Below are 26,899 nucleotides of genomic sequence, written 5' to 3'. Positions count from 1 at the left end.
AAAGACAGTTATCTTCAATAAACCCTACATTGGTCAATCCTGCTCATTGATATTCCTTAACATAGTGTACCTTTTCACACTTGTTAATCCCATCAACAGGACTTTCATTCAGTGCAATACATGTTGTGCCTTAGTCCTAAGGCAAACCATCTGGATCCTTAGAGCTTGTCCTATCTGTCTCCAAATATCAGCTATGAAAGATGAAATAGACAACCTCAAGAAGGAATTGGCTACAATTAAGGAAGTATCAAGGATTCCCAAATTCCCAGCCAATTTACCACCAGCACTGCTGCAGAAAATAAAGCAACAAATAGATGGGTCACAGTAGGCTCAGGTAGATTTCACCTGTGTTATAGAGGCATTCACCCTCCCAACCTTTGCTCTTATATAATTCCTTTTGCTGCATTGGTGCATCATGATGCTCAGAAAAGAAGTACTGAGGTGGAGCAAGAGGCAAGGAATGTAACAGAATCCAAAATCATCCCCCAAACAATGACAGATCAGTGCAAAGCAGAAAATTCTTACTGCTAGGAGACTCCACTATCAGAGGCATTAACTTAGGAACATAGTTCAAGGGACCCAACATAGTGAAATGCCTTACAGGATTCTCTGTTTCCAGAAGTACTAACCAAATACCGAATGTCATCCGAGAAGAGAGCAAGGATTCTAATACTTATATTGTAATCCACCTGGGACAAACGACCTGGCCAACAACAGCAAGTTTAGAGCACAGAGAGTGTTCCAGAAGCTTGGAGAGGGACTAAAATCTTTGGTTTGGACTGCAGCTTTTTCTGAAGCTATACTTACATGTGGGAAGGTAGAGGAAAGATGATGTAATACAGAGAAATTCAATAAGTAACATGAAGTTTGGTGTAAAGAAGAAGGTTTTAGATACATAGGAGGATGGGGCTGTAAGTGGAAAAAAAAATAAAAGGTTGTACTGTAATGATGGGCTACAGCTTTCTGTGACAGGAAAAAGGATCCTTGGAGAGAAATTCAGACAGTATGTTTCTAGACATTTAAACTAGACAAAAGGAAATAAGAGAATTTAAAAAGTCACACAGAAAAAAACATGATTGAAGAGGGGAAGGTAATGTTAATACATAAACCCATCTGAACTCACAGTGGGTAAAATGCCCCCCCCCCCCCTAGTGGTTAGGGTGGTGGACTTTGGTCCTGGGGAACTGAGGAACTGAGTTTGATTCCCACTTCAGGCACAGGCAGCTCCTTGTGACTCTGGGCAAGTCATTTAACCCTCCATTGCCCCATATAAGCCGCATTGAGCCTGCCATGAGTAGGAAAGCGCGGGGTACAAATGAAACAAACAAACAAACAAAAATCACCAAATCACTGGTTATTATTGAAATAATGCTCTCAGAAAAATCCAGGATAAATGCTACAAATTAATGTAATTTAAATGTGAAGTAGAGTGCCCTCAGATATATCCACTTTCTTTTAGTGGTTAATGATAACCTTTGTCAGCTGGTATAGCACTTCATTCATCGGGCTGCTCTTCATTTAAAACTATGCTATGTGCTATTTGTGTCACTTGTGTAGTCAAACATAATAAACTTAATAAACTTTTGCCAATGATGGCCAGCTGCCACTTCACTAAAGTTACAATATCAAATATAGAAATAAACTTATCATTGGAGCCCCGCGTCCTCACTGTCTGGATGCCCAGGGCTCCTAAAGTGCAATAGCAAAGGACTGCTCTCCCCTGGAATCGCCCGACACTGCGGGTTTCAAACTGCTTTCCTCGGGGACTCGGGTTAAAACTGCCCCCATTGGGCTTACTACCACTTTGTAAAAGACCCCCTAAATACATTACTATTTGTTTTTGTTTTGCAATCTGAAAAAAACACATAAAATATTTTAGAGGGGTATTCTGTACCAATGATTCATACTGTAACCGGGGTCATAAACAAGTTTATCGGAATTGAACATTTGCTATGTGTGTATCTGAGGTTATTTCCCCAAACTTAGACTCAGTATTCATATTGAATGAATTAAACGAAACAAGTTGAGTTATTGTGGGATTTTACTACTAATTAGGCCAGTCTGTACTACTTTTGAGTGTTTCACTGCATGGTCTGGGCTTCTTCTACACTGTGCTTGCTTAATTGAAAATACTCTTTATTATACTGTTGCTCTATCTGCCAGCTTTTTAATTTCTGTAAACATTTCTTCATCTGTCCATTTGTTCTGTCCTGTAGGATGGTAGTATAGCCCTACCATTATAATTATTCTCTCAGGGAATTAAAAAGATCTTGTAGGCAATTAGAAAGGGCTTGGAAAAAAATCACAAGATTTACAAGATAAAGTTACTTGGCATTCTAAAATTAAAGTCTATAAACAGCAGTCTCTGAGGCAAAAATGTTAAAAAAGTACTTTGGTGAGCCTATTTGTGTAGATAACCAGACTTGAAAATGCGTTTTAGAATATGTAGTAATCTTACAAACTCATCAGTTGTTACTATTATACTAGAAATGCAGCAACCTACAGCTGAAACTTTAGCAGATTATTTTGTAGATAAGGTAAAACAGATTAGATTGTCACTTATTCATTCTGGGGGTCTTTTACAAAGTGGCGGTAAGCTCAACGCGGGTTTACCACTTGCTAAAACATAAGTGCCGCCAGGCTACCGCAGCAGCCCGGTGGTAGTTCCCACCCCAGCATGCTACACTGTTACCGTTGGGTTAGTGCGGGAGCCCTTATTGCCACCTCAGTGAGTGGTAGTAAGTGCTCCCCCCTGAAATGGGCGCACAGCAAGTGCTTCACTTCCTCACAGCCATTTCTTTAAAAAAATGAAAGATCTGCCTTTTACCCACTGTGGTAAAAAGGGGCCTCGGCGTGCATCAGAAACATGTGCCAACACTAGTGCAGGCCCCCTTTTGTCGCAGCTTCGTAAAAGGACCCCTCTGTGCTTGATTTTGTAGAGGCTATTCCTAATATGATGTAGTCTCATTTCAATGATATTTTTGTTTATTGACTATATAGTTCAAGAAAAGATGTTAGAATGAAATTCAAAATTTTAACAGGCAAATCCAGTTTATTGGATCAATGTCCTTCTTTTTGCTAAATCACGTTCCTTCAGAACTGGTTGACTGATTGACTACCAGTGGCGTAGCCAAGGGTGGGCCTGGGTGGCCCCAGGCCCACCTACCTTGGGCTCAGGCCCATCTAGTAGCAGCACACCTATGAAGTGTCTGGCAGGGATTCCCAAGCCCCACCAGCCGAAAATTCCTGTCCTTCCTGCATACCAGCCTTCCCTCTGATGTATTCCCTCCTATGCGGAAACAGGAAGCATCAGAGGGAAGGCTTTGGAGCCAACATGAGCAGTGTGTATTAGTTGCTGCTTGCTGCCAGTGAAAATCTGCTATTTAAAAGGTATGGGGGGAGGGGGATGTTTGAGAGACCATATGGCATGCAGGCGAGAGAGGGAGAGACCAAATCACTTGTGTGACAGGGCGGAGTTCTTCTGCCCACCCATCTTGGGCCCAGGCCCACCCTAAATTGGGTGTCTGGCTACGCCCCTGTTGACTACCATAGTAAATAGTTTTTTGGCTGAAGGACATTTTCCTTTAGCCTTAGGAAATATTATATTAACTCCAATTCCTAAGTTTGAAGCAGCAGACTTATCTGTTGTAACCAACTTTCGAACCGGTTGCAAGTATACCTTAGATTGTCAAGCTTTTAGAATCATTTGTAGCTTCACAGTTTATGACTTTTCTTGATTCATCTCAATCTGTGCATAGTTCACAGGACAGTTATCGACCAATGCATAATACTGAGGCATTACTTTTAACATTAGTATTACAGGTTAAATCTTTATTAAGTCAAAAGATTCTATCAGGTTTTTTGCAGTTCAATGTATCAGGAGCATTTGAGACAGTAGACTACGGTCTGTTGTTGAATAGATAATTGAATTTGGGATTTCAGGAGATGTTTTAAACTAGTTTAAGGGCTTTCTTAACAATAGAAATTTCCGAGTTAGAAAGAATGATTACTTTTCATAATATTGGAGTCCAGATTATGGAGTGCCTCAAGGTTCACCGTTGTCTCCAGTATTATTTAATATTTTAATGAGTTCCTTAGGCTTTTTGTATGGAATCTTCTTAGTTCCATGTATCTTCCTATGCTGATGATATTTTTTTATTTTAGTTCCATTTCAGTCGGTCGAAGTTGAGACACAAAATTTAATTCTGAATTGCACTGATAAGGAACATTTTTCAGCGTTTTAGTAATTTAGGACCTTTTATATTAAACTGCGTAGGCGCCTATGTGCACTGAATGCACGCCAAATTGGAGTTACCGCCTGGCTACCGCATGGCCCTTGCAGTAATTTCAATTTTGGCATGTGTCTGCTACATGTGTCTGAAAAATAATTTTTATTTTCTGGTGTGCGTAATGGGTGAGCACCACGTGGCATTTAACGCACGTAGGTCATTACCACCCAGATTCTTTACCGCTAGGTCTATGGCTGGCGGTAAGGTCTCAGACTCAAAATGGACATGCGGCAATTTTGATTTTGCCACACGTCCATTTTCGGTAAAAAAAAGAGGACTTTTTACAGGCATGCTAAAAAGTGGAGCGGCGTGCGGCCAAAACCTACACTACGGCAAGCCATTTTTCAGCGCCTTTGTAAAAGGACCCCTTACTGAAGCTTAATAGTACTAAAACTAAGATGTTTTATTTTAATACTAATTTGTCTGGTAAACAAATTATTTATAAAACTTCATCTAGTGTATTAGGATTTATTTTAGGCTCTTAATTGACATTTTAATGTCATTTAAACAATTCAAGGGGGTCTTTTACTAAGGTGTGCTAGCGTTTTTAACTCATGCTAAAAATCAGCTGGTACTAAATGCTGATACGCCCATATGAATATAATGGATATGTCAGTGTTTAGCACCAGCTAAAAACGCTAATGTACCTTAGTTAAAGATCCCCTCTGCAGGGAGGTCTTCTTTAAATTATGCCAGTTGAGGTCACTCAGGTCTCTATTGTTTCCTACTCATTTTCGTTTGCTTGTTCAAGACATAATTTTGTCTCGGATTATTACACTTCATTGTATGCAAGTGCGCAGAGAAAATTGTTCAACAAGTTACAATTTTACAAAATGCAGTGGCAAAACTGATATTTAGGAGTAAGAAGTATGATCATGCGGCTCCTTTGTTGAATGACTTGAATTGGATGCCTGCTAGTGCACAAGTTGAGTTTATGGTGACATGTTTGGTATTTTAAATAGTTAATGGTTACTGTCCACTTTCTCATGCTCAGCTGCTGTCCATTCCTGATTTTAGATCTGCTTCTCGTTTTGCATCTTATTTACAATCAGATTTTCCTTCTATTTATGATGTTTGTTTTAAACATTATCATGAATCTTCCTTTATTTACCAATCAAGCTCCGAAAACGTATCTTTGTAGTAAATATTATGTAATTGATTAGTTGATGGTTCTATATTAAACATTGTAACCCACTTTGATTCCATGTAGATACAAGAAGGCTATAAAAGATGGGATTAGATTAGATTATACTCTACCAGGCACTGCAGGATCTAGTTTAGTATTAAGGGGGAATAAAAAGATAGAGAGAGCGGGAAAAGCAAGCATCATTAACTAGTTGCCGTGTGTACAAACCCTTTTCCCATAGTTTTAAACTGAAATTTTCTCTAGAAATAGGCATTTTTCCCATAGTTTTAAACTGAAACCTTTTCTAGAGGTAGAAACTAAACAGCCAAAAACTCTTGTTCTAAAAAGCAGTTAGTTTCTGGTCCTTGGCTGCTGAAGAGGTAGCTCATCCAGCGACCTCAATTAAGTGTTAATTAAGGTGTGGGGAAGTAGAATACTTGCATAGGTTGCTGAGTCAGCTTCAAAGAGCCTGTTTAAAAAAGGCCTCTTAGATTCAAAACTATATAACGAGGAAAGGTCCCACTGAACTTTTTTTCTGAGAAGTTCTGAGAGAAGAGGACATTTCTCTGGTAAGTGAACGCTATTTTGCTTTGTGCTTTGGGAACTTAGATTGGGTTTAAAGGAGGAATTGTAGGTTAGTGTTAGGCAAAATAAAAATATAAAAAGCAATTTTATCAACTAAACTCCATAGTCTTTTCCACTTAGGTTTAAAAACTTTGTACCACATCATTAACAGATAGAATCTAGCAGGCACTGCAGGATCTAGTTTAGTCTTCCCACCCACCCCTAGGACAACTCTTCATTTATAGTCAGTTATTGTAATTAGGATAACAGGCAAGGAGTGCTCTTACAGAGTTTTAAATACATTTCATATTACCATCTAAGAAGGAAACACTAAATAAATCATACAATATACTATCCTGCTTATAATTGAAAGAGAAAAACGCCTATATTGCGACCCAAATCGGGAGATGGGCGTCTTTCTCCCGTGGACGCCCAAATCGGTATAATTGAAAGCCGATTTTGGGCGTTTCCAACTGCAATCCGTCGCAGAAACGGGTAAAGTTGATGGGGGCGTGTCGGAGGCGTGGTGAAGGCGGAACTGGGGCGTGGTTATCGGCCGAGAAGAGATGGGTGTCTTTAGCTGATAATAGAAAAAAAGGTGTTTTTACCAAGATTTTGGGCCACTTTTTGTGGACGCTTTTTTTTCACAAACAAGTCCCAAAAATGTGCCCCAACTGACCAGATGACCACCAGAGGGAATCGGGGATGACCTCCCCGGACTCCCCCAGTGGTCACTAACCCCCTCCCACCAAAAAACACCCACTTTAAAAACTTTTTTTCCAGCCTCTATGCCAGCCTCAAATGCCGTACCCACCTCCATGACAGCAGAATGTGTTCTATCCTCTGACAGCCTTTCCCTGGTTGTGATGTAGCTCTTAGGTGAGTGTAACACCTTTTCTGTTATGCGCACTGCAGAGTCACATCAGCAATGCATTGTGGTGGGTGTAGGGTATTGGGCTCCGTGATTCCACTAGGTTGTGGCAAATGCTCATGATGTTGGTAGTTGGTAGGCTCTACTCCCATGGTGCTTTTCCCCCTGCTGACTGGGTCAGAGTGTGCCCCGTTTTGTTTCCGGTAGTCCATGAGGTAGTGGCCATTTTTGTAAGCCAGTTTTAGATCCCTTTCACGTGTTAGCCACGTTACAGAACTTAGTTCTTACCTTGAATGTGGCTGAAAGAAGGCATTGTACAGCATTCTGCCAGCTCTGACCTACTGCTCATCTCAGTACCAGGGAGACTCGTTGCCAGTGGGGCACAACCTCTGATCTGCAGTTAACTGTGAGTAAGCGTGCTTATTCTAATAAAGGACGTTTTTGGAGAGATTAATCTTCAGGTGTCAACTGGTGTGCCAATGTTATATAGCAGCAACAAGTCCTAGAGGTCTGCGTGTATGCAGGTCCCTGGAGCACTTTTAGTGGGTACCGCAGTGCACTTCAGCCAGGTGGACCCAGGCCCATCCCCCCTACCTGTAACACTTGTGCTGGTAAATGGGAGGTCTCCAAAACCCACTGTACCCACATGTAAGTGCCCCCTTCACCCCTAAGAGCTATGGTAGTGTTGTACATTTGTGGGTAGTGGGTTTTGGGGGCTCAGCACCCGTGGTAAGGGAGCTATGCATGTGGGAGCGTTGTCTGAAGTCCACCGCACTGACCTCTAGGGTGCCCAGTTGGTGTCCTGGCATGTCAGGGGGGCGAGTGTACTACGAATCGTGGCCCCTCCCACGACCAAATGGCTCAGATTAGGACGTTTTTGAGCTAGGCGTTTTTAGTTTCCATCGCTAAAAAAAACAAATGCCCAGCTGAAAAACGTCCATTTTTTCAAAAATACGGTCTGTCCCGCCTCTTCACGTACCCGTTTTCAGACATAGACGCCCATGGAGATAGGCGTTCGCGTTCGATTATGCCCCTCCACATAAACTAAAAGACACTTTTATATTAGGCTAATATCCTTAATACTGCAGCAAGTTTTAAATTATTAAAAAACTCAAAAACACTAAGATGGAGTCAGCAGTCCAGCAGCGAGAGGGGTGCTATCCAGTCTTTTGCATTGAGTGTCACATGTATGGTTAACTCCCAGTTGGTGAGATATCATATGTGTGTGCGCAATGCAAAGAGCTCCTAGCTCTCAGGGAATGTGTCCGTTCTCTTGAGGCTAGAGTAGCAGACTTTGTGGAGCTGAGGGAGACAGAGAGGTATACAGAGGAGACCTACAGGGATGTTGTAGAGAAGTCCCACCTCCAGTCTAGTAGCCTCTGTGCTACCTTGGAGGAGGGAGGTCTCCTAGAAGGAGAGCATCATCCTGGTGAAGTAGGAAGTACTCCTGTAGCCAGGACCTGCCCACCAGGGGATGTACTATCCTCTTGCACAGAGGATATGTCTCCAAGTGCTGCCCAGAAGGGAAAGGTTAGGACAGCTGTTCTAGTTGGTGATTCAATCATTAGGCATATAGATAGCTGGGTGGCTGGTGGATGTGAGGATCGCCTGGTGACTTGCCTGCCTGGTGCGAAGGTGGTGGACCTCACGCGTCACCTAGATAGGATTTCAGATAGTGCTGGGGAGGAGCCAGCTGTCTTGGTACATGTGGGTACCAATTACATAGGAAAATGTGGGATTCTGGGAGCCAAATTTAGACTCTTAGGTAGAAAGCTCAAATCCAGAACCTCTAGGGTAGCATTTTCTGAAATGCTACCCGTTCCACGCGCAGGGCCCAAGATACAGGCAGAGCTCCGGAGTCTCAATGTGTGGTTGAGATGATGGTGCAGGGAGGAAGGTTTTAGATTTGTTAGGAACTGGGCAACATTCTGGGGAAGGGGGAGCCTATTCCGAAAGGATGGGCTCCACCTTAACCAGGGTGGGACCAGGCTGCTGGCATCGGCAATTAAAAAGGAGATAGAGCAGCTTTTAAACTAGAAACAGGAGGGAAGGCAAACAGTCACTCAAAAGCGCATGGTTCGGGATAAGGTATCTTCCAAAGATATCACCAAAACAGGGAAGATAGGGTATCCTGATAGTGAGGTTGCAAAAGAGACCGTAGTAAATCAGGTGTCCTTAAATAAAAATAAAAATCAAACAAAAGATTGCAAATTAATACTGTTAAGTACTAAGCATGATGTAAATAGGAACAACAAACATAATTTGAAATGTCTATATGCGAATGCCAGGAGCCTAAGAAATAAGATGGGAGAGTTAGAATATATTGCACTAAATGAAAAATTAGATGTAATAGGCATCTCTGAGACCTGGTGGAAGGAGGATAACCAGTGGGACACTGTCATACCAGGGTACAAATTATATCATAGTGATAGGGTGGATCGAATTGGTGGAGGGGTAGCATTGCATATTAAAGAAAGCCTTGAATCAAATAGATTGAAAATTCTGCAGGAAACAAAACACTTCTTGGAATCACTGTGGATTGAAATTCCATGTGTAAAGGGGAAAAGGATAGTGTTAGGAGTGTACTACCGTCCACCTGGCCAGGATGAACAGACGGATGTAGAAATGTTAAAGGAAATTAGGGATGCAAACAAACTGGGCAACACAATAATAATAGGTGATTTCAACTACCCCAATATTGACTGGATAAATGTAACATCGGGGCATGCTAGGGAGGTAAAATTCCTTGATGAAATCAAGGACAGCTTTTTGGAGCAGCTGGTACAGGAGCCGATGAGAGAAGGAAAAATTCTAGACCTAGTCCTTAGTGGAGCGCATGATCTGGTGCGGGAGGTATTGGTGCTTGGGCCGCTTGATAACAGTGATCATAATGTGATCAGACTTGATATTAGCTTTGAAGTAAGTATACATGGAGGGGCAAAATGGAAAGATCGTCCAAGTACGAATTAGGGCGTTCTTACGATAACGTCCAAAAATAGACCTGTATAATGGAAAAATAGTGTGGGCGTTTTTCGACAATCGATTATCCCTGTAAGAAAACAATCAAATGACGAGCGCATAAGCGTGACTAAATTGGGCGCCCTAACACGGTCGACTATTGCAGGTGCAAACGACCAAATCACGTGGTGTGAAAAATAATGTACATAGGTGTATCGTAAGTACAATACATGTTGTTCATGCCATCTGGGTACGGAAATATATGAGGAACGCATATATGTGTCAACTACAGACATATCATGCTGCTCCACCCATACTTCCATCATATGTGCCCATCTGAATATCCGGATCTGCATGCACTGTACACCTACTGCTCCACCAAATCTTCCATCATATGTGCCCATCTGAATGTCCGGATCTGCATGCACTGTACACCTACTAAACATGCAGTAAATGCATATTGTGTATATGTGAAAAGGGTCGGGTGGGGTGCATCATCTATATAAGGCACGTTTCACACTCCTGCAGGCATGTGCACGTCAAAGACGTCTATGCTTACGAGGGCGTCCACGTGCTGATAGCGGCCATATATGGAATGGTCATCCATATATGGAGCTGTGCATGAAACGACGTCCCTCACGCAAGGTCGTCTATATAAGGCACCTCTTTTCCAACACGTGGAAAAATGGCACAACGCAGGGAGCCAAATTTTGGAGAAGAGGAGAGCCTGCTGCTTGTCCGGCTCTGCCTAAGGCACCGCCATCGCCTTTTCATCCAGCACCACCACCTGCCCCCCAGGCTGCAGGCCATGCGAGCCTGGTCCCGCATCCGGGAACGATTGGAAAGGTAAGGTTATGGCCCAACCCCCCTCCCCTCCTGTACCTACACATATAACAGCTCTGTCATCAATGTTACCAGCAGTAACTGGAGTGTCCATGCAAGGATCATGAGTAATATAGGAACATGCACAATCACTAATAATTTGTATGTTATTTAAACGACCACCATGATAACACATATAAAGTAGTTTAACAAGCATACATTAGAATGTATACAAACGGTACTGTCTGGCCTCATGCCCACCTCTCTGCCATCATCTGCATAGGAACCAACTCGGTGGCTGCTGTGGGTGCTTCACCACCCCACCCCCAATATCAAATATGTATGGAGGGAGGGGTCATCTCCACTGGGGGTTCCACCCCCCAAAATGTTAAAAAGGTGGCTCCTATGATTCACTACCAATGGAGGTGCCCCCCCCCCCCCAACACTGTAGACCCTCTCTCTCTGGTATGTGAATAGCAAATGAATGTGTGCAGAGGACAAAAAGGACCAACACCCCTGACCCCTGCTCTACAAACTTATATCTTACAGACGCTTTGGAGTCCACCGGGACCTCGAGTCCTTAAGGAGGCGGTTCCGGCGGGTGAGGCGGGAGAGGCCTGAGCTCATCCGGGCGGTGCGAAGGCACCTCAGGGCTCGCCGTAAGTATTCAAAAACAGGACACCTGTACACATTACTACATACATTTCATGAATAAAGCAAATGTGTTGTACAATATCACTTCCCATGTGCCTAATAGCCACCTAGTAAGTAATACCATATCTGTCCCAGATCAAGGATGCAGGTTGCAGGGGTTCTCCCATGAGCATGCTTGCAACGTCCGACCATCCTCCCGAGATGAATGAGATGATATGCCACACTTTACTATTCCCCTTATTGTGGTGGCTGATTACTGTGTCCTGGTACAGCTGCCTGAGGCCCTACTTTTACTGCATGTTATGGCCTAAATCACATAAAAGAATTGTGCTCAACACCCTTCCCACTGCCCCCCCCCCCCCCCCAATAACTCCTACAACAACTGCCCATCAACCCCTCGTTGCATTTCACAATGCAAACATGCTGGTCAGCAATGAATTTGGTATGGCCACATGTCCTGCGTGGTGTGTGTCAGAGGAGGGTCCAGGGTTCTGTTTCATGTCATCTGATGCAGCTCATTCCCCATGGGCATAGGCTACGCCTTACCACACCCTGCCCCATGCCACCCAGCTACTGCACTATGCAAGCCATGGTGTATGCACTGATCTCAATCACACTCCTTTTACATACACAGGGCTCCACCAGCAGGAAAGTGAGTGCCAGGATGAGGAGGGCCACCACCCCCAGGAGGAGGAGGAGGAGGAGGAGGAGGAAGAGCAGGAGGAGGGGCACATGGAGGAAGAGGAGGAGCAGGAGCCAGGCCAGGAGGCGGGCCACCAGCAAGAAGAGGAGGAGGAGGACTCGGAGGAGGGAGTCCTCATTATAGACCTGCATGAGGACCCCTCCCCACCTGCAGCACCATCGCCTGGCCCACCTCCATCCCCTGGGCCAGCTTCTGTGTCCCCTGGCCCACCTCCATCCCCTGGGCCAGCTTCTGTGTCCCCTGGCCCACCTCCATCCCCTGGGCCAGCTTCTGTGTCCCCTGGCCCACCTCCATCCCCTGGGCCATCTTCTTCCGTGTCCCCTGGCCCACCTCCAGCCTTTGGGCCTGCCACTGTGGTGCGCCTCCTGCAGCAGCTGGTAGATGGCCAGCAGCAAATTATAGTTGGCCAGCAGCAACTTCTAGTTGGCCAGCACCAGCTGCTGCAGGAGGTGACAGCCCTGCGGCAGGGCAATGAGCAGCTCCAGGGCCCACTAAGGGTACTGCTGGGGCTGCTCATTGCCCTGCTACAGAGGGCCTTACTAAGAGGGCGTGGCCGCCCTTAATTTAAATAGGGGGGCCTGTTGGTGTTGTGTGTGTGGGGGGGGAGGGAGGGAGGGAATTGTTGGGGTTGTGTGTGTGGGGGGAGGGAAATGTTGGGGGTTCTGTGGGGGGTGGGGGAGGGAATTGTTGGGGTGTGTGGGGAGGTGTGGGGGGGAGGATGGCATTGTTGGGGTTATTTTGTAGGGGTGGGGGTGGGGATGGGGCCAAATAAATTTTTGTTATAATATAACTATCAGGGTGTGTGTGTGTGTTTGTCTCCCTTGTGCATTACATATCACCAAATGGTGCTGTTGAGTTGAGAGGAAGGAGGCAGCAATATGCACAGCATTAAATGTGCTGTGTGAATGAGAAGGTGATGTATGTCTGAGAATGTTGGCCAGACAGAACGCCACCTGTTCATTCCAACCTGCATGGCCCATATGTGCAGGGGGGTTGGGCCAGGGAGGCTGGATGGATATTTGTGTTCATTAATAAAAATGGCCAGCTAGCATCTCTCTCTCCCTTCCTCCCTCCCTCCCCTCCACCATACTGACCCACAATACAGAGTGCCATCAATAAGAGATTAATAGTGTACCACGTGTGATCTGCCAGGTACACACTTCCACATAACTCCAGGTACCACATACAAAGTGTTTGCTGTCTGATGGACACATATCCTTACCCACAAGCCACATTGGTGGGGTGGGGGGGGGGGGGCAAGAAGGACCTACAATACAAACAGCTGGCTCATATTTTCACATTGAATACATCAGCTATGGTATATAATGCTGAGGAGCAAAAGGGAAACAATGGGAAACCCAATAGATGGATGGTTACTTCATCACAGTTGCAATGTAATACTTGTGTTAGGGAAGGCCACAAATAAAAATGGTGCTCATTATTTGCAGGTGTGATCACACTTTCTCCAGTAGTCGATCAAGGTGTGTTACATTCAAGTATTCTGGGTTTGTGTCAAACTTTGTCGCTGAACTGACTTGCCTTAGGTGGGATTTGAACCAGCAACCTTATGATTATAAGGCTGGTGCTCTAACCACTAGGCCACAGCAGCCATCAGGCTTTAGCCACCACCAGTTACTTTGGGTTGGTACCTGTACACACACCCCTTTCCCTCACCACCACGTCATAGGCCTCAGTGGCACTACCTGTAGCCACCTCTATCATTTTGTCCAGGCTACCGATTAAAAACAATGTAATGTGCATGTTCCCTACCCTACTACTACCTATGGAGCAATTTAGGAAGGTGGTCCATAATGTGCTATACACATCGATTGCATTAATCATTCTCCCCTCCCCCGCCTATGGACCTTGAGAATGGGTGGCCACTTCATAAATGGGGACTGGGGTACACCACATAAACAAGGAAGATGGAAGCTACCGGGAACCAATACAGCACCTCCAACAGCTGGCCCACACCACTGAGGACCTGCCAACCCCACAGTACAGTGCACAGGAACCTGGTGAAAACAGAGCTACCTAACATCTGACTCCAGACTACATACATACAGTGAATGCACACTCCTTGACTATGAGCACAAAGAGAAGAGGTGGCAGACAAATGAGAGCTTACCATGAACGTCTGTTTCAAGACTGTGTAGTGCGCCTTTTATCTTCTGGAACATTAGCTGCACATCTCCCTGATTGAAATGACCCTTACCGAGGGGTGCTTGATTTGGGGTGAGTGTAGCAAATTCGTGGCCCCCACACACTGCCTGCTACAACCAGGCAGAGAGAATGGGAGAAAGGAAGGGAGCATCAGGCGATGTGGAAGACAGGAAACGGAAGGCGTGGTGGCTGAGGGCCAACAATAATTCCCCCCCCCCCCTAAATACACAGGTGTACCCAAGCATGCTAAGTGAGGGTAAAACCCTGTAACTGATTATTACGAACATCGGGCAAGGTCTCAGTGCAGGAAATGGCAGGTAAAATGGCAATGAAGAAAGGGAAGGCAGGTGGAGACGCCCATACTTATCTACTCATAATCGAAACCATGTGTTCCTAATCGCTATCTGAGCTGGGCACGCTTAGGAATTATGTGTATAATTGAAAAAGTAGCGCCCAAATCAGAAACGCCTATTCCCCCGTCTCAATGGGCGTTCTTGGCGCCTATATAAACGCCCACTCCGTATTTTCGAAAACACCATTGGTACAATGCCACCACGCATGCCGCCGACCCGGAAGGGTAATTTTCTCGAGGCAGAGGTGGAGCTCCTGGTACAAGAAATTGTACAGCGGCACCGGAGTCTGTTTGCTCCCACAGGGCAGAGGCTGGCAGCAACAGTAAAGCAGCGGGAATGGGAGGCAGTACGGGACAGCCTGAATGCTGTCTTCCATGCTGGGAGAGACGTGGAGGACTGCAAGAGGAAGTGGCGGAAGCTGAGGAGGGATGTTCGCAGGAAGGCAGGGGCCAATCCCCCAGGCAATGACACTGCCAACCTTACACCAATGGAGCTGATGGTGTACTCCCTCCTACCCCAGGAGGGCATCCACGGGATTGGCTCCATGGACACCTCGGGCCAGGCTGAGGACTCGGGTAGGTGTTTCATTATGCAGTTGGGGTATCTGTTGTGCTGCAGTACACTTGTGTTATAGAAGTTGGGGTCAGGGGGAGGGAGGTGAGGAGTGGGGGGCAGGAGGAGGGAGGTAGGTGGAGGTGGGGGTGGGGGGGGAGTATCTCTGGCTGTCTTTCTGTATATTAACAGGCCACCTTTATGATGCTGTTGTGACCTGGTAACCCCTACTCACTAGCTCTCTACCCTTACTCCCTATCCCTACCATTGTGATTGGGTTTCCTCTTACTTGTCCTGTGTGCCCATATTTATAGAATTAATTGTAAGCTCTATTTGAGTAGTGGTAGTGGTCATGTGTGTTATAGGAGCAAGCAGACAGGGTGGGTGCTGTGTGTGTGTGTGAGCACCCCCAATATTGAGGAAAGATCATGTAGCTGTGCAGGGAGGAGTGTTGGTCACTGGGCTTAGCACCCCCAATACTACTTTCCAGTTGGCTCCTATGGGTGTGTGTAGGTTACTACTGTGGCAGAACTCTGGGGGCCGTCCTTCCCTACTACTCCCTCCTATTTTCCCATTTTACCAAACTGTGCCTAGTTCCTCCTGTGACCTCTGTGCTCTACTGAGTGAGGGACACATGCATTCAACTGAAGGAGCCTGTAATGGGGGTCATAAAGCAGTTCTATGCAGTTTAGCAAGTCAGTAGTAACACAACACATGCTGCAATGTTGTTCAATTTAACAATTATACAACTAACAGCTTGTGCACAACGTTGTGAGTGGTGTCCTTCTCGTGGCTGCTCATCCACCACCTCTACCCAGCTGCCTGCGGGCCTCTCTCTTTTGTACCCGTGTCAATTCCATTTCTCCTCACCATCTCTTTGCTGGGTCATCAGGTTGGGGGACATACCAATGTATATGAATGCTGAAAGACAAAAGTGGGTTATTTGCACCAACACTATTCCTCTCTTGTGCTATACAGGTGAAGACTCAGAGGAGGCTGGCCCTAGTGGCCTGCAAGGCCAACGCCCTACACCATCCGTCCAGCCTCAACCTCCACAGCCTGCAGTCCAGCCTCCACCACCTGCACCAGCTGTGCATCCTCCGCGTCCACCACCACCTGCACCAGCTGTCCAGCCTCTACCACCACCAGCTGTCCAGCCTCTGCCAGCACCACCACCACCACCTGCACCCCAGCCTCTGCCAGCACCACCACCACCACCTGCACCGGCTGTCCAGCCTCTGCCAGCACCACCACCACCACCTGCACCGGCTGTCCAGCCTCTGCCAGCACCACCACCACCACCTGCACCGGCTGTCCAGCCTCTGCCACCACCACCACCACCACCTGCACCGGCTGTCCAGGCTCTGCCACCACCACCACCACCTGCACCAGCAGAGGCCGCACCTCCAGCACCGGAGGACTTTGGTGAGGAGGAGGAGGGCCCAGCTCCCCGCCAGAGGCCATCCGCCCAAAGGAGGCAACTCCTGCGGCTGGCCACGGAACTACTCCGCCACAACGTGCGCTTGGAGGAGTACCGCCAGCAGAAACTGGAGCTGCAGCGCCAAGCACTGGAGGCACAGCAGCGAGCACACCAAGAACTCCTCCAGGCGCAACGTGAAGGCCACCAGGAGGTGCTCCAGCAACTGAGACGGCTGGAGCAGAGCATCCAACACCTGCACCCTCAGGGCACCGCGCCTACTCCAGCCCCCGTGCTGCTGGAGCAGCCCCTGCCATCAACCTCCTCCTCCACTGACCACCAGCAACCACCAGCTAAGAGGTGGGCATTGCGCTCCTCAGCCTCCGCACCCACTCCTGCTGCTCCCATTCTGGGTCCTGTGGCCAGACCACTACAACCAAGAAGGTGGCCCGATTTCCACGGTGCAGCCGAAGCCGCAGGCTGCCGTGGGGATAGGGAGGAGGACACTGGGAGCAGCAGCTCCGAAGAGGGGGAAGAGACTTCCCGTGCAGCACCAGCTGCAAAGGAAGGGCGTGGGAGGGGTAGGAGGGGACGGGGGAAGGGAAGGGGAAAATGATGGGACATGCTGTAGGGTGAGGGTTGGTAGGAGGGGGGTGGGTGTGGGAGGGGGGGTGGTGGTGGTGGTGGTGGGGTTCACCAAACACATATGCACTGTATGTAAAAAATAAATGCTCACTTACATTCACCTAAAACTTGTTTCAATGAGTCTTTGTCTTGCTCTTACGCCAAGCTGGTAGGCATTGAGCTCTGCTCTGTGGGCTGGGGGTGGAGGGGGCTCCTCTTCCAGCTCATCTGGGGCCTCTTCTGGTGGTGGCTGTGGCTCCTCTGGGAGAGGCTGTCCTCTGCGCTGGGCCAAATTGTGTAACATACAGCACGCCACAAAGATCTTGGCCACCTTTTCTGGACTGTAGAGCAGCTCTCCTCCAGACCGGTCCAGACAGCGGAAGCGGTTTTTCAATAAACCAAAGGTGCGCTCAATGATCCCCCGGGTGCTGCGATGTTTCCTGTTGTAGGTTTCTTCTGGCCCTGGTTGTGGGTGGATCAGGGGGGTCATGAGCCATGTCCTCTGCGGGTAGCCTCGGTCACCTTTGCAGAAAAGCAGAATGAGATAGATGAGTGTGTATCGCTTGGAGCAGGTACAGGGGGGGCGGGGGGATTTGGATAGTGGGTTGTGGTGGAGGAAGCCAGGGCGGAGGGTTGCCCAGTGGAGGAGGTCTAGTATGGGTGGTACATGCATGTTGCACTTACCTAGTAGCCATCCACCAATGAACTCCCCTCGCTCGAACCTGCGGAAGATGCCCGAGTGCTGTAGGATGTAGGCATCGTGGCTGGAGCCGGGGTACCTGGCACACACGTCTAATATCTCCCCCTGGGCATCACATACAACTTGCATGTTCATAGAATGAAATGCCTTCCTATTTCTGTAGGTGGCTTCGTGTGCCCGGGGGGGTCTGAGGGCTACGTGTGTGCAGTCTATCACACCGATGACCGAGGGGAATCTAGCAACAGCATAGAAGGTGGCCATGTTGTTGTGCAGAGCCTGGGGGGTGGTGGGGAAAGTGATGTAGTGTGAGGTGTGAGTTATGAAGGCATCCAGGAACTGGGTGAGACAGTGTGAAATAGAAGCCTGGGTGAGGCCTGTGTTAGCAGCTAATACGGATTGAAAACTGCCAGTGGCCAGGACAGAGAGAGCGGAAGTGATTTTGAGGTGGGCAGGGATGGGGTTATTCCTACGTGTCTGGGGCTGAAGGAGGGGTTTCAGCTGCTCACACAGCTGACGAATGGTGGCCCTATCAAACCTGAACCTTGTTAGACACTGCTGGTCAGTGAGTTGTAGGAAGGTGGTGCGGGGCCTAAACACTCGGGGCCGTGAATACCTCCTGCGGTGGGTGGCCTCTTCGTGTAGCATGAATGCCACAAGTGCATTAAGTGCATCCATATCCCCACCACCAGTGCAAGTATTAGGACTAGTAGTCAAACAGCAACACACACAGATCTGTCACTTCCAGGCACTACGCCCCTCTGGCCACTCACTCGCCAAACAGTACAGGCACACAGAGACAAACGGAGGTCAGGGAATACAGTATACACGTGGGAAGAGTGAATGGGGAGGGATAGGGGGAGAGGGAGGGGAAGGGGCGATAGAGCAAAGGAGTAGGAGTAAGGAACGGTGAAAGGGTAAGACACAAAAAGAGGCAGGGCACACAGACGACCGTCACAGGTACTGAACACGCTCGGCTTTCTCTCTGCAACCACCACTTCAGCTCTTCCACCAACAATATCGCCACTCTCCAACTACACACAATCGCTAATGGGTCTAAAGACGATTTCCTCCTTGCTCTGGTCGCTTTTATTTCGGGTCCATCATATTACGCCCATCTTCCCGCCCAACCAGAGCCCTTTCGCTATTCGTTATACGTTGTACCCGTCCACGTCGTATCACCGCCCCTAACACGCCCCCGACACGCCTCTTATTTGGGCGTTTTTACGTCCACGTACGAGCGACACGGACGCACTGAAACATTGCTTTCGATTATATGGATTTACTCGTTTTTGTGAGATTAACGTCCATCTCCCGATTTAGGTCGGCTCTTGGGCGTTTTTCTCGTTCGATTATAAGCAGGATAGGAAATCAAATACGTTAGCAGCGTTTAACTTTAAAAAAGGAGACTATGATAAAATGAGCAGAACAGCGAAAAAAAGAGGAGCGACTGCGAGGGTCAAAAATTTACATCAGGCGTGGATGCTGTTTACAAACACCATCCTGGAAGCCCAGGCCAAATATATTCCACATATTAAAAAAGGAGGATGGAAGACCAAACGAGAGCCGGCGTGGTTAAAAAGTGAGGTGAAGGAAGCTGTTAGAGCTAAATGAAAATCCTTCAGAAAATGGAAGAAGGAACCGACTGAAAATAATAAGAAACAGCATAAGGAATGTCAAGTCAAATGCAAAGCGCTGATAAGGAAGGCTAAGAGGGACTTCGAAAAAAAGATTGCGTTGGAGGCAAAAACATATAGTAAAACTTTTTTTTTAATTAAAAGCAGGAAGACGCTAGATGATCGAGGAGTAAAAGAGGCGATCAAGGAAGACAAAGCCGTAGCGGAGAGATGAAATGAATTCTTTGCTTCTGTCTTCACCGAGGAAGATTTGGGTAGGATACCGGTGCCGGAAATGGTATTCGAAGATGATGAGTCAGAGAAACTTAATGAATTCTCTGTAAATCTATGGCTGTAATGGGGCAGTTCTACAAACTGAAGAGTAGCAAATCTCCTGGACCAGATGGTATTCATCCCAGAGTACTGATAGAACTGAAAAATGAGCTTGCAGAGCTATTGTTAGAAATATGTAATTTATCTTTAAAATTGAGCGTGGTACTGGAAGATTGGAGGGTGGCCAATGTAACACCAATTTTTAAAAAAGGTTCCAGAGGAGATCCGTGAAATTATAGATCAATGAGTCTGATGTCGGTGCTGGGCAACATGGTAGAGACTATTATTAAGAACAAAATTACAGAGCATATTCAAAAGCATGGATTAATGAGAGAAAGTCAACATGGATTTAGTGAAGGGAAATTTTGCCTCACCGATCTATTACATTTCTTTGAAGGGGTGAACAAACATGTGGATAAAGGTGAGCCGGTGGATCTTGTGTATCAGGATTTTCAGAAGGTGTTTGACAAAGTATCTCATGAAAGACTCCAAAGGAAATTGGAGAGTCATGAGATAGGAGGTAGTGTTCTATTGTGGATTAAAAACTGGTTAAAAGATAGAAAACAGAGGGTAGGGTTAAATGGTCAGTATTCTCAATGGAGAAGGGTAGTTAGTGGGGTTCCTCAGGGCTCTGTGCTGGGACCTCTGCTTTTTAACATATTTATAAATGACCTAGAGATGGGAGTAACTAGTGAGGTAATTAAATTTGCTGATGACACAAAGTTATTCAAAGTTGTTAAATCATGAGAGGATTGTGAAAATTACAAGAGGACCTTACGTGACTGGGAAACTGGGCATCTAAATGGCAGATGACGTTTTTTTTTTTTTTTATATAGTTATTCTTTATTAATTTTTAAATTTACAAGACATACTCATAAATGGAAATACAGCAGGAATTACAGAGGTTAGAATGAAACATTTCAAATTATTGGTATTTAATCTCTTTTAAACAAACAAGAACTTTTGTAATAAGAAGGTAAATACAAATATTGCTTTCTTAGACCACCAATTAACTAAGATAGGGGGTGGAGAAAATAGATGAGAAGATCAAATTAAGCATTTAAAAAAAGGGTATATGGCCTGGTCCAAAAACCAGCATAATCTTCTATTTCCTTAATTCCTTTACACATACTATCTAGACAGTTTTTTACTTTCTATAAACGCTTTAAGCTGATCTGGTTCATAAAACATATATTTATTTCCCAAGTATTTTATGCTGCATTTACAGGGGTATGCCAACAGAAAATTTGCTCCCATAGATTTAACCTCTTCTCTATATGCAAGAAAAATTTTTCTACGATCTTGTGTAGTTCTTGTCACGTCAGGGAAAATCCATATCTTTTGTCCACAAAATAGCTTTTGAGAATTTTTAAAATAAAGTTTCATCAGTGCGTTTAAATCTTGCTCAAAAACAAAAGATATCAAAAGTGTCCTTCGAGTAGAAACTTCTGATAAGGAGTCCTCCAATAATGCCGAAATATCCTGAAGATTCAGCTCTGAAATTTGGTTATTTTCTATTTGGTTCACCTTGGATTGCTTGGTTTCAGGGAGGTAATAAATTTTATTAATCGGTGGTATTACCGATTGAGGATAAGCCAATACTTCATTCAAGTATTTTTTAAAGAAATCCAATGGTGAGATCCCAATAGCTATTGGAAAATTTAGTACCCTCAAATTTAAACGTCTGTTATAATTCTCTATCTGTTCCAATTTTGATGCCATTTTAATTTTATCTACTATCAGTGTTTCTGTAACCTTTTTAAGAGATTTAATTTCCGTTTGCGTCTGTGAATTTTGAACCAAAGATTCTTGTTTGACATTCTCGAGCGCTTGAGTTAAAGAGTCTATTTTATTCACCATTGTAGCAGTATCTTGGGATGTTTTGTTAACTGCTTTAGTTAGATTTTGAATGGCTGCCCAGATAGTGTGTAAAGTTACCGCTTGGGGAGCAGCGAGCTCCAAGTTCGTCTCCACTGATTCCTGGGGCTTGGTGCCGCCGTCTGAGGCCCTCCGGTCACCGCCTTCCGATTCCGTTGAGTCCTCATCGCCAACCCGGAGGAGTGCAGGGCAAAGCGGCGGATTAAGTTCCGGTGGAGATAAAGATGTTTCAGTCCCTCGTGGAAACGCCGCTCCTCCGGTCGCTCCAATCATAGGATCCCTTTCACCGGTTTCAGCTGGGGTGCTTGAGAGATATCGCAGGAGGGTTTGCTGAGTGGGGGTAGGAACAAGGGCTGGCTGCGGTAAGCCCTTAACCACCCCCTTTCTCTTTGTATGCGGCATTAGGCGAAATTTCTCTCCAGGAAAACGAAAGAGAGCAGCAAACGATCCGCAATGCCTCAAGCACGGGCCGCCATCGGCAGATGACGTTTAATGTGAGCAAATGCAAAGTGATGCATGCGGGAAAGAAGAACCCGAACTATAGCTATGTAATGCAAGGTTCCATGTTAGGAGTCACCGACCAAGAAAGGGATCTCAGTGGCATTGTTGATGATATGTTGAAATCCTCTGCTCAGTGTGCTGTGGCAGCTAAGAAAGCAACTAGAATGTTAGGTATTATTAGAAAAGGAATGGAAAATAAAAGTGAGGATGTTATAATGCCTTTGTATCGGTCCATGGTGCAACCGCACTTCGAATATTGTGTTCAATTCTGATCACTGTATCTTAAAAAAAGATATAGTGGAATTAAAAAAAGGTATAGAGAAGGGCGACGAAAATGATAAAGGGGATGGGTTGACTTCCCTTTGAGGAAAGTCTGAAGTGTCTAGGGCTCTTCAGCTTGGAGAAAAGGCAGCTGAGGGGAGATATGATAGAGGTCTATAAAATAATGAGTGGAGTTGAACGGGTAGATGTGAAGCGTCTGTTTACAGTTTCCGAAAATACTAGGACTAGGGGGCATGCGATGAAGCTACAATGTAGTAAATTTAAAACGAATCGGAGAAACATTTTCTTCACTCAGCGTGTAATTAAACTCTGGAATTTGTTGCCAGAGAATGTGGTAAAGGCGGTTAGCTTAGCGGAGTTTAAAAAAGGTTTGGCCAGCTTCCTAAAGGAAAAGTCCATATATCATTATTAAATGGACTTGGGGAAAATCCACCGTTTCTGGGATAAACAGTATAAAATGTTTTTTACTTTTTTGAGATCTTGCCAGGTATTTGTGACCTGGATTGGCCACTGTCGGAAACAGGATGCTGGGCTTGATGGACCTTTGGTCTTTCCCAGTATGACAATACTTATGTACTTATGGCCCCTTAGTGTACCTCTGTATAGCACTGACAAGAATATATTGAAAAACAGTGTTTTCTGATTAGGTTAAAATGTTATTTTTTAAATTTGATATAATGCTCTTAAATCTTTCAGTCTGTAACATTCTCTCTATGATTGGTTTATTTAGAAACAGTAGGACTGTTTTGTAATTAAGAAAATCAAAGGTCTCAAGACCTTTGGCAAAAGGCAACTATCCACCTCCCCATCCAGAGAAGGAGCTCTTGTACTTTTTTTGTATTTTATTTTATTTTTTGTTTTTTACATTGATTATATTCATTTTTTGTTTTGCCATTTTTTAGTTTTCCAGTGAGGTCTGGAGTTTCCAAATTCCTTTTTCTGTTTGAAAGGTAAAAGGAAAGAAGATGGGATTTGACATACCACCTTTCTGTGGTTACAATCAAGGTGATTTACATATTATATACAGGTACTTATTTTGTACCTGGAGCAATGGAGGGTTAAGTGACTTGCCCAGAGTCACAGGCAGCTGCAGTGGGAACTGAGCCTAGTTCCTCTGGTTCTTAGGCCACTGCGCTAACCATTAGGCTACTGCCTCTGCAGAGCCCCTGGATCTTTCAACAATTTTTTTTTGCAATTTAGTTCATAAGAACTTATTTATTTATTTATTTGTATTTATTTACTGCCTTTTTGAAGGAATTCACTCAAGGCAGTATACAGTAAGAATAGATTCAACATGAGCAATAGGCAATTACAGCAGTAAAAATATTCAACTAACAATACAAAGCATGGCATGGTATACTACTTGCAATGTCATGGTATATTACTTGTGCGGCAAGTGCTTCACTTGCTGCACAGCCATTTCTTGAAATAAAACAGAGATCTGCCTTTTACCTGCTGTAGTAAAAGGGGGCCTTGGTGCACATCAAAAACACAATCTGATGCCAGCGCAGGCCCCCTTTTGTCGCAGCTTCCTAAAAGGACCCCTGAGTGATTTGCTTGAACATTGATATAGTTTACCATGACAATAGCATCCTTCAGGTATGCATTTCTTGAAGACTGGAAATTTTACATCCATCTATCCATAAATATACAGGGATCTTGAATAAACATGCATTAATACACGGAATGTATGACAGCAGAAGGGAAAAGAGAAATATACTTTTTGTGCTGGTAGGATAACAATTATTTTCCTCTACACAGCTCCCTCCTGCTTTGCATGACAATTTAAAAAGAAGAGTTATTGAAAGATACAAGAAGTCGCTGTTCAGTATACAGAGTAATCCTTGCAACCTGAAATCAGAAATGAAAAAGGTACATTTTTATACTGCAAATAAAGAAAATACGTTAAGGTTTTAAAGCAACTAATTCCATGTAGTGTTTGTGTCTTTGTGAAAAATTAAAATGCATAAGTCATTAAGGGGTCCGTGTGCTAAACAGTGGTAGGTGCTAACCTGTGCCTAACAGCTTAAAATAATGTACCATGAGACGTGTTCAGGCATCCTGCAGTAACTCCACTGTCAAGTGTGGGCGCCAAAAAACATTTATAATTTTTTGGGATGGCAGAGAATAGGCGTTCCTGTTCTAACTTGTTAGTGCATCCACATTAGCGCTCTTGAACTGGTTAACAAAGAATTCATTTATTTATTTAGATTTTGGTCACACCTTTTTCAGTAGTAGCTCAAGGTGAGTTACATTCAGGTACATTGGGTATTTCCCTGTCCCTGGAGGGCTCACAGTCTGAGGGCCCTGTTTAATAAGCTGCACTGTAGGAATGCTAACGATTTTAGCGCAAGCTAAAAATTAGTGTGGGCTGATACTAGAGACACCTATATATTCCTATGGATGTATCTAGCATGGCCCTAAATTTGAACCTGAGGCAATGGAGGGTTAAGTTTGCCGAAGATCACAAGGAGCAGCAGTGGGATTTGAACTGGCCACCGCTGGATGTTATAACCAGTGCTTTAACCACTAGGCCACTCCTGTCTGTGAGCCCTTACTGCCTACAAAATGAGTGGTTATTGTCTGTAATTTAGCCATTATGGAGCTAATTCCATATAATGGCCTCTAACATTTACACATTGATTAAATGTATAAATGATTAGAATAATGGCATATAAGCGCATATGAGCTTATGTCTGCACATAAGTGTGTGTGTGGGGGGGGGGGGGGGGGGGGGGGATTCTGTAAATGCACCTAAAATATTAACACCAAAAAAAAAGCACGGCACAACAATATTCTATAAACTGCACCTAAAGTTAAGCACAGTTTAGAGAATAGCTCTTAAGCCCAGGGATCGTGCCTAGATTTAAGGGCTGCCATTTGCAAATGCCCGCTCCTATATTTAGGTGTAGAGCCCCCTTATTCTATAATTACACACATAACTAAAAGTCATACCCCTGATCCTCCCATGACCCTCCCATTTCTGCTCCCCCTTTTCTAATTCATGTGTAAAATTTAGGTGCAGATCCCGTGCCTAAATTTACGCATGTACATGTTAAAGCTAATTAGTACCAAAAATTGCTTGTGAAAAAGCCAATTATTGGTGTTAATTAGCTCATTATTCAATTAGAATGCACACACAAATTGATATTTTATGTATGTTTTACATTTTGAACTGCCTAGTGGTAGGCAGGGTATAAACTTTTAAAATAAATAAATAAACTTATTCTATAAGTTACATGTGTAAGTAGGAGTCCTGGCCATGACTCCCCCTGAATCAGTGACATACCAAGGGTGGGTCATTGGGGGCAGTCTGCCCTGGGTGCATGCTAAAACAGGGGGTGCAGGGAGCAGTCACATGGCTATCGACTCCGCCAGTTCCCTGCTTCCTCTGATGTTACTTTCTGTCCTGGGGCAGGGAACTGGCAGAGCCGACAGCCACGTGACTGCTCCCTGCACCCTCAGGAGGTGATGTGTCAGGAAGGGTAGAGGTAGTGTACCGGGAGGAGGGTGCACATCAGCAATCTGCCCCGGGTGACAGCTGACATAGGAACGCCACTGCCCTGTACATGCTCCCTTGCAAATTCTTGCTATCCAAGATATGTGCATATTTACAAAATAGCACGGAGGTGAAGTATTGGAATGCACATGCATAAATGTTAGCACCTATGCTATGAATGTTATGGAACTGCCCCCTTAATGACTACTATTTGCATACATGCTTTACCCATAAATTTTCAGAAGCAATGTGGGGGTAAGTTTATAAAATTACTTCAAGCTTAAAAGTATATGTATTACAATTAGGCTAAGTGACTTTACAGTCAGGGGAAGTGTTTGTGCGGAGTGTGGGCAGAATCATGATTTATGTGCATAATTCATAAAATACATGTGCTTAAGTACACGTGTGTGCTAACAGGGAAGCAATAGAACTAGAAGACATGAGTTGAGATTGCAGGGTGGTAGACTTAGGAGTAACATCAGGAAATACGTTTTCACAGAGAGGGTGGTGAGTGCCTGGAATACCCTCCTGTTGGAGCTGGTAGGGGCAAAAAACAGTGAAGGATTTCAAAGACATATGGGATAAACAAAGGGGATCCCTACATAGAAAGATGGAATCAAAGCTAAACGTAATGACCTTCACAGTTAAACAGGGCATAGAGAATGTAACCCCGCATGGAGTGGTGGGTACAACTCTGACTGCCTTGTTGAGCAGATTGGATGGATTATACAGGTCTTTTATCTGCTGTCATTTATTATGTTATTATGTTAATATTGGTCCTTTTGAATATTTGTATCCAGGTTTATACCATTAGATGTATGGGAAAATTTAAAAGAAATTCAAAGTAGAATCAGAAAAATTTCAGGTCAATCTTTAGCAGGATTTAGCCAGGTGGGAAGGCTCTGACCCAGTTAAATTCCACTGAATGGCTCTGCCTCTGATATTGTGTGGCACTTAACTGGATAGTGCATCTAAGTATCAGCACACACCACCATGA

General features: G+C 45.1%; 1 protein-coding gene across 3 annotated transcripts in view; it reads left to right on the top strand.

Annotated features, from left to right (window-relative positions):
• The window catches only part of NEK10 (NIMA related kinase 10), a 487,142-nt gene that overhangs the window by 442,992 nt on the left and 17,251 nt on the right, over positions 1-26,899 (top strand). For all 3 annotated transcript variants that reach the window (XM_030205786.1, XM_030205778.1, XM_030205768.1), the window contains one exon: positions 24,165-24,275. In XM_030205786.1, the coding sequence (XP_030061646.1) occupies positions 24,165-24,275 (111 nt within the window). The remainder of the gene's footprint in view (positions 1-24,164; positions 24,276-26,899) is intronic.

The sequence above is a fragment of the Microcaecilia unicolor genome, chromosome 1 (genome assembly GCF_901765095.1).
Source record: "Microcaecilia unicolor chromosome 1, aMicUni1.1, whole genome shotgun sequence".
Lineage (NCBI taxonomy): Eukaryota > Metazoa > Chordata > Amphibia > Gymnophiona > Siphonopidae > Microcaecilia > Microcaecilia unicolor.
The sequence above is the reverse complement of the archived record's forward strand: the minus strand, read 5'-3'. Positions and strand labels throughout refer to the sequence as shown.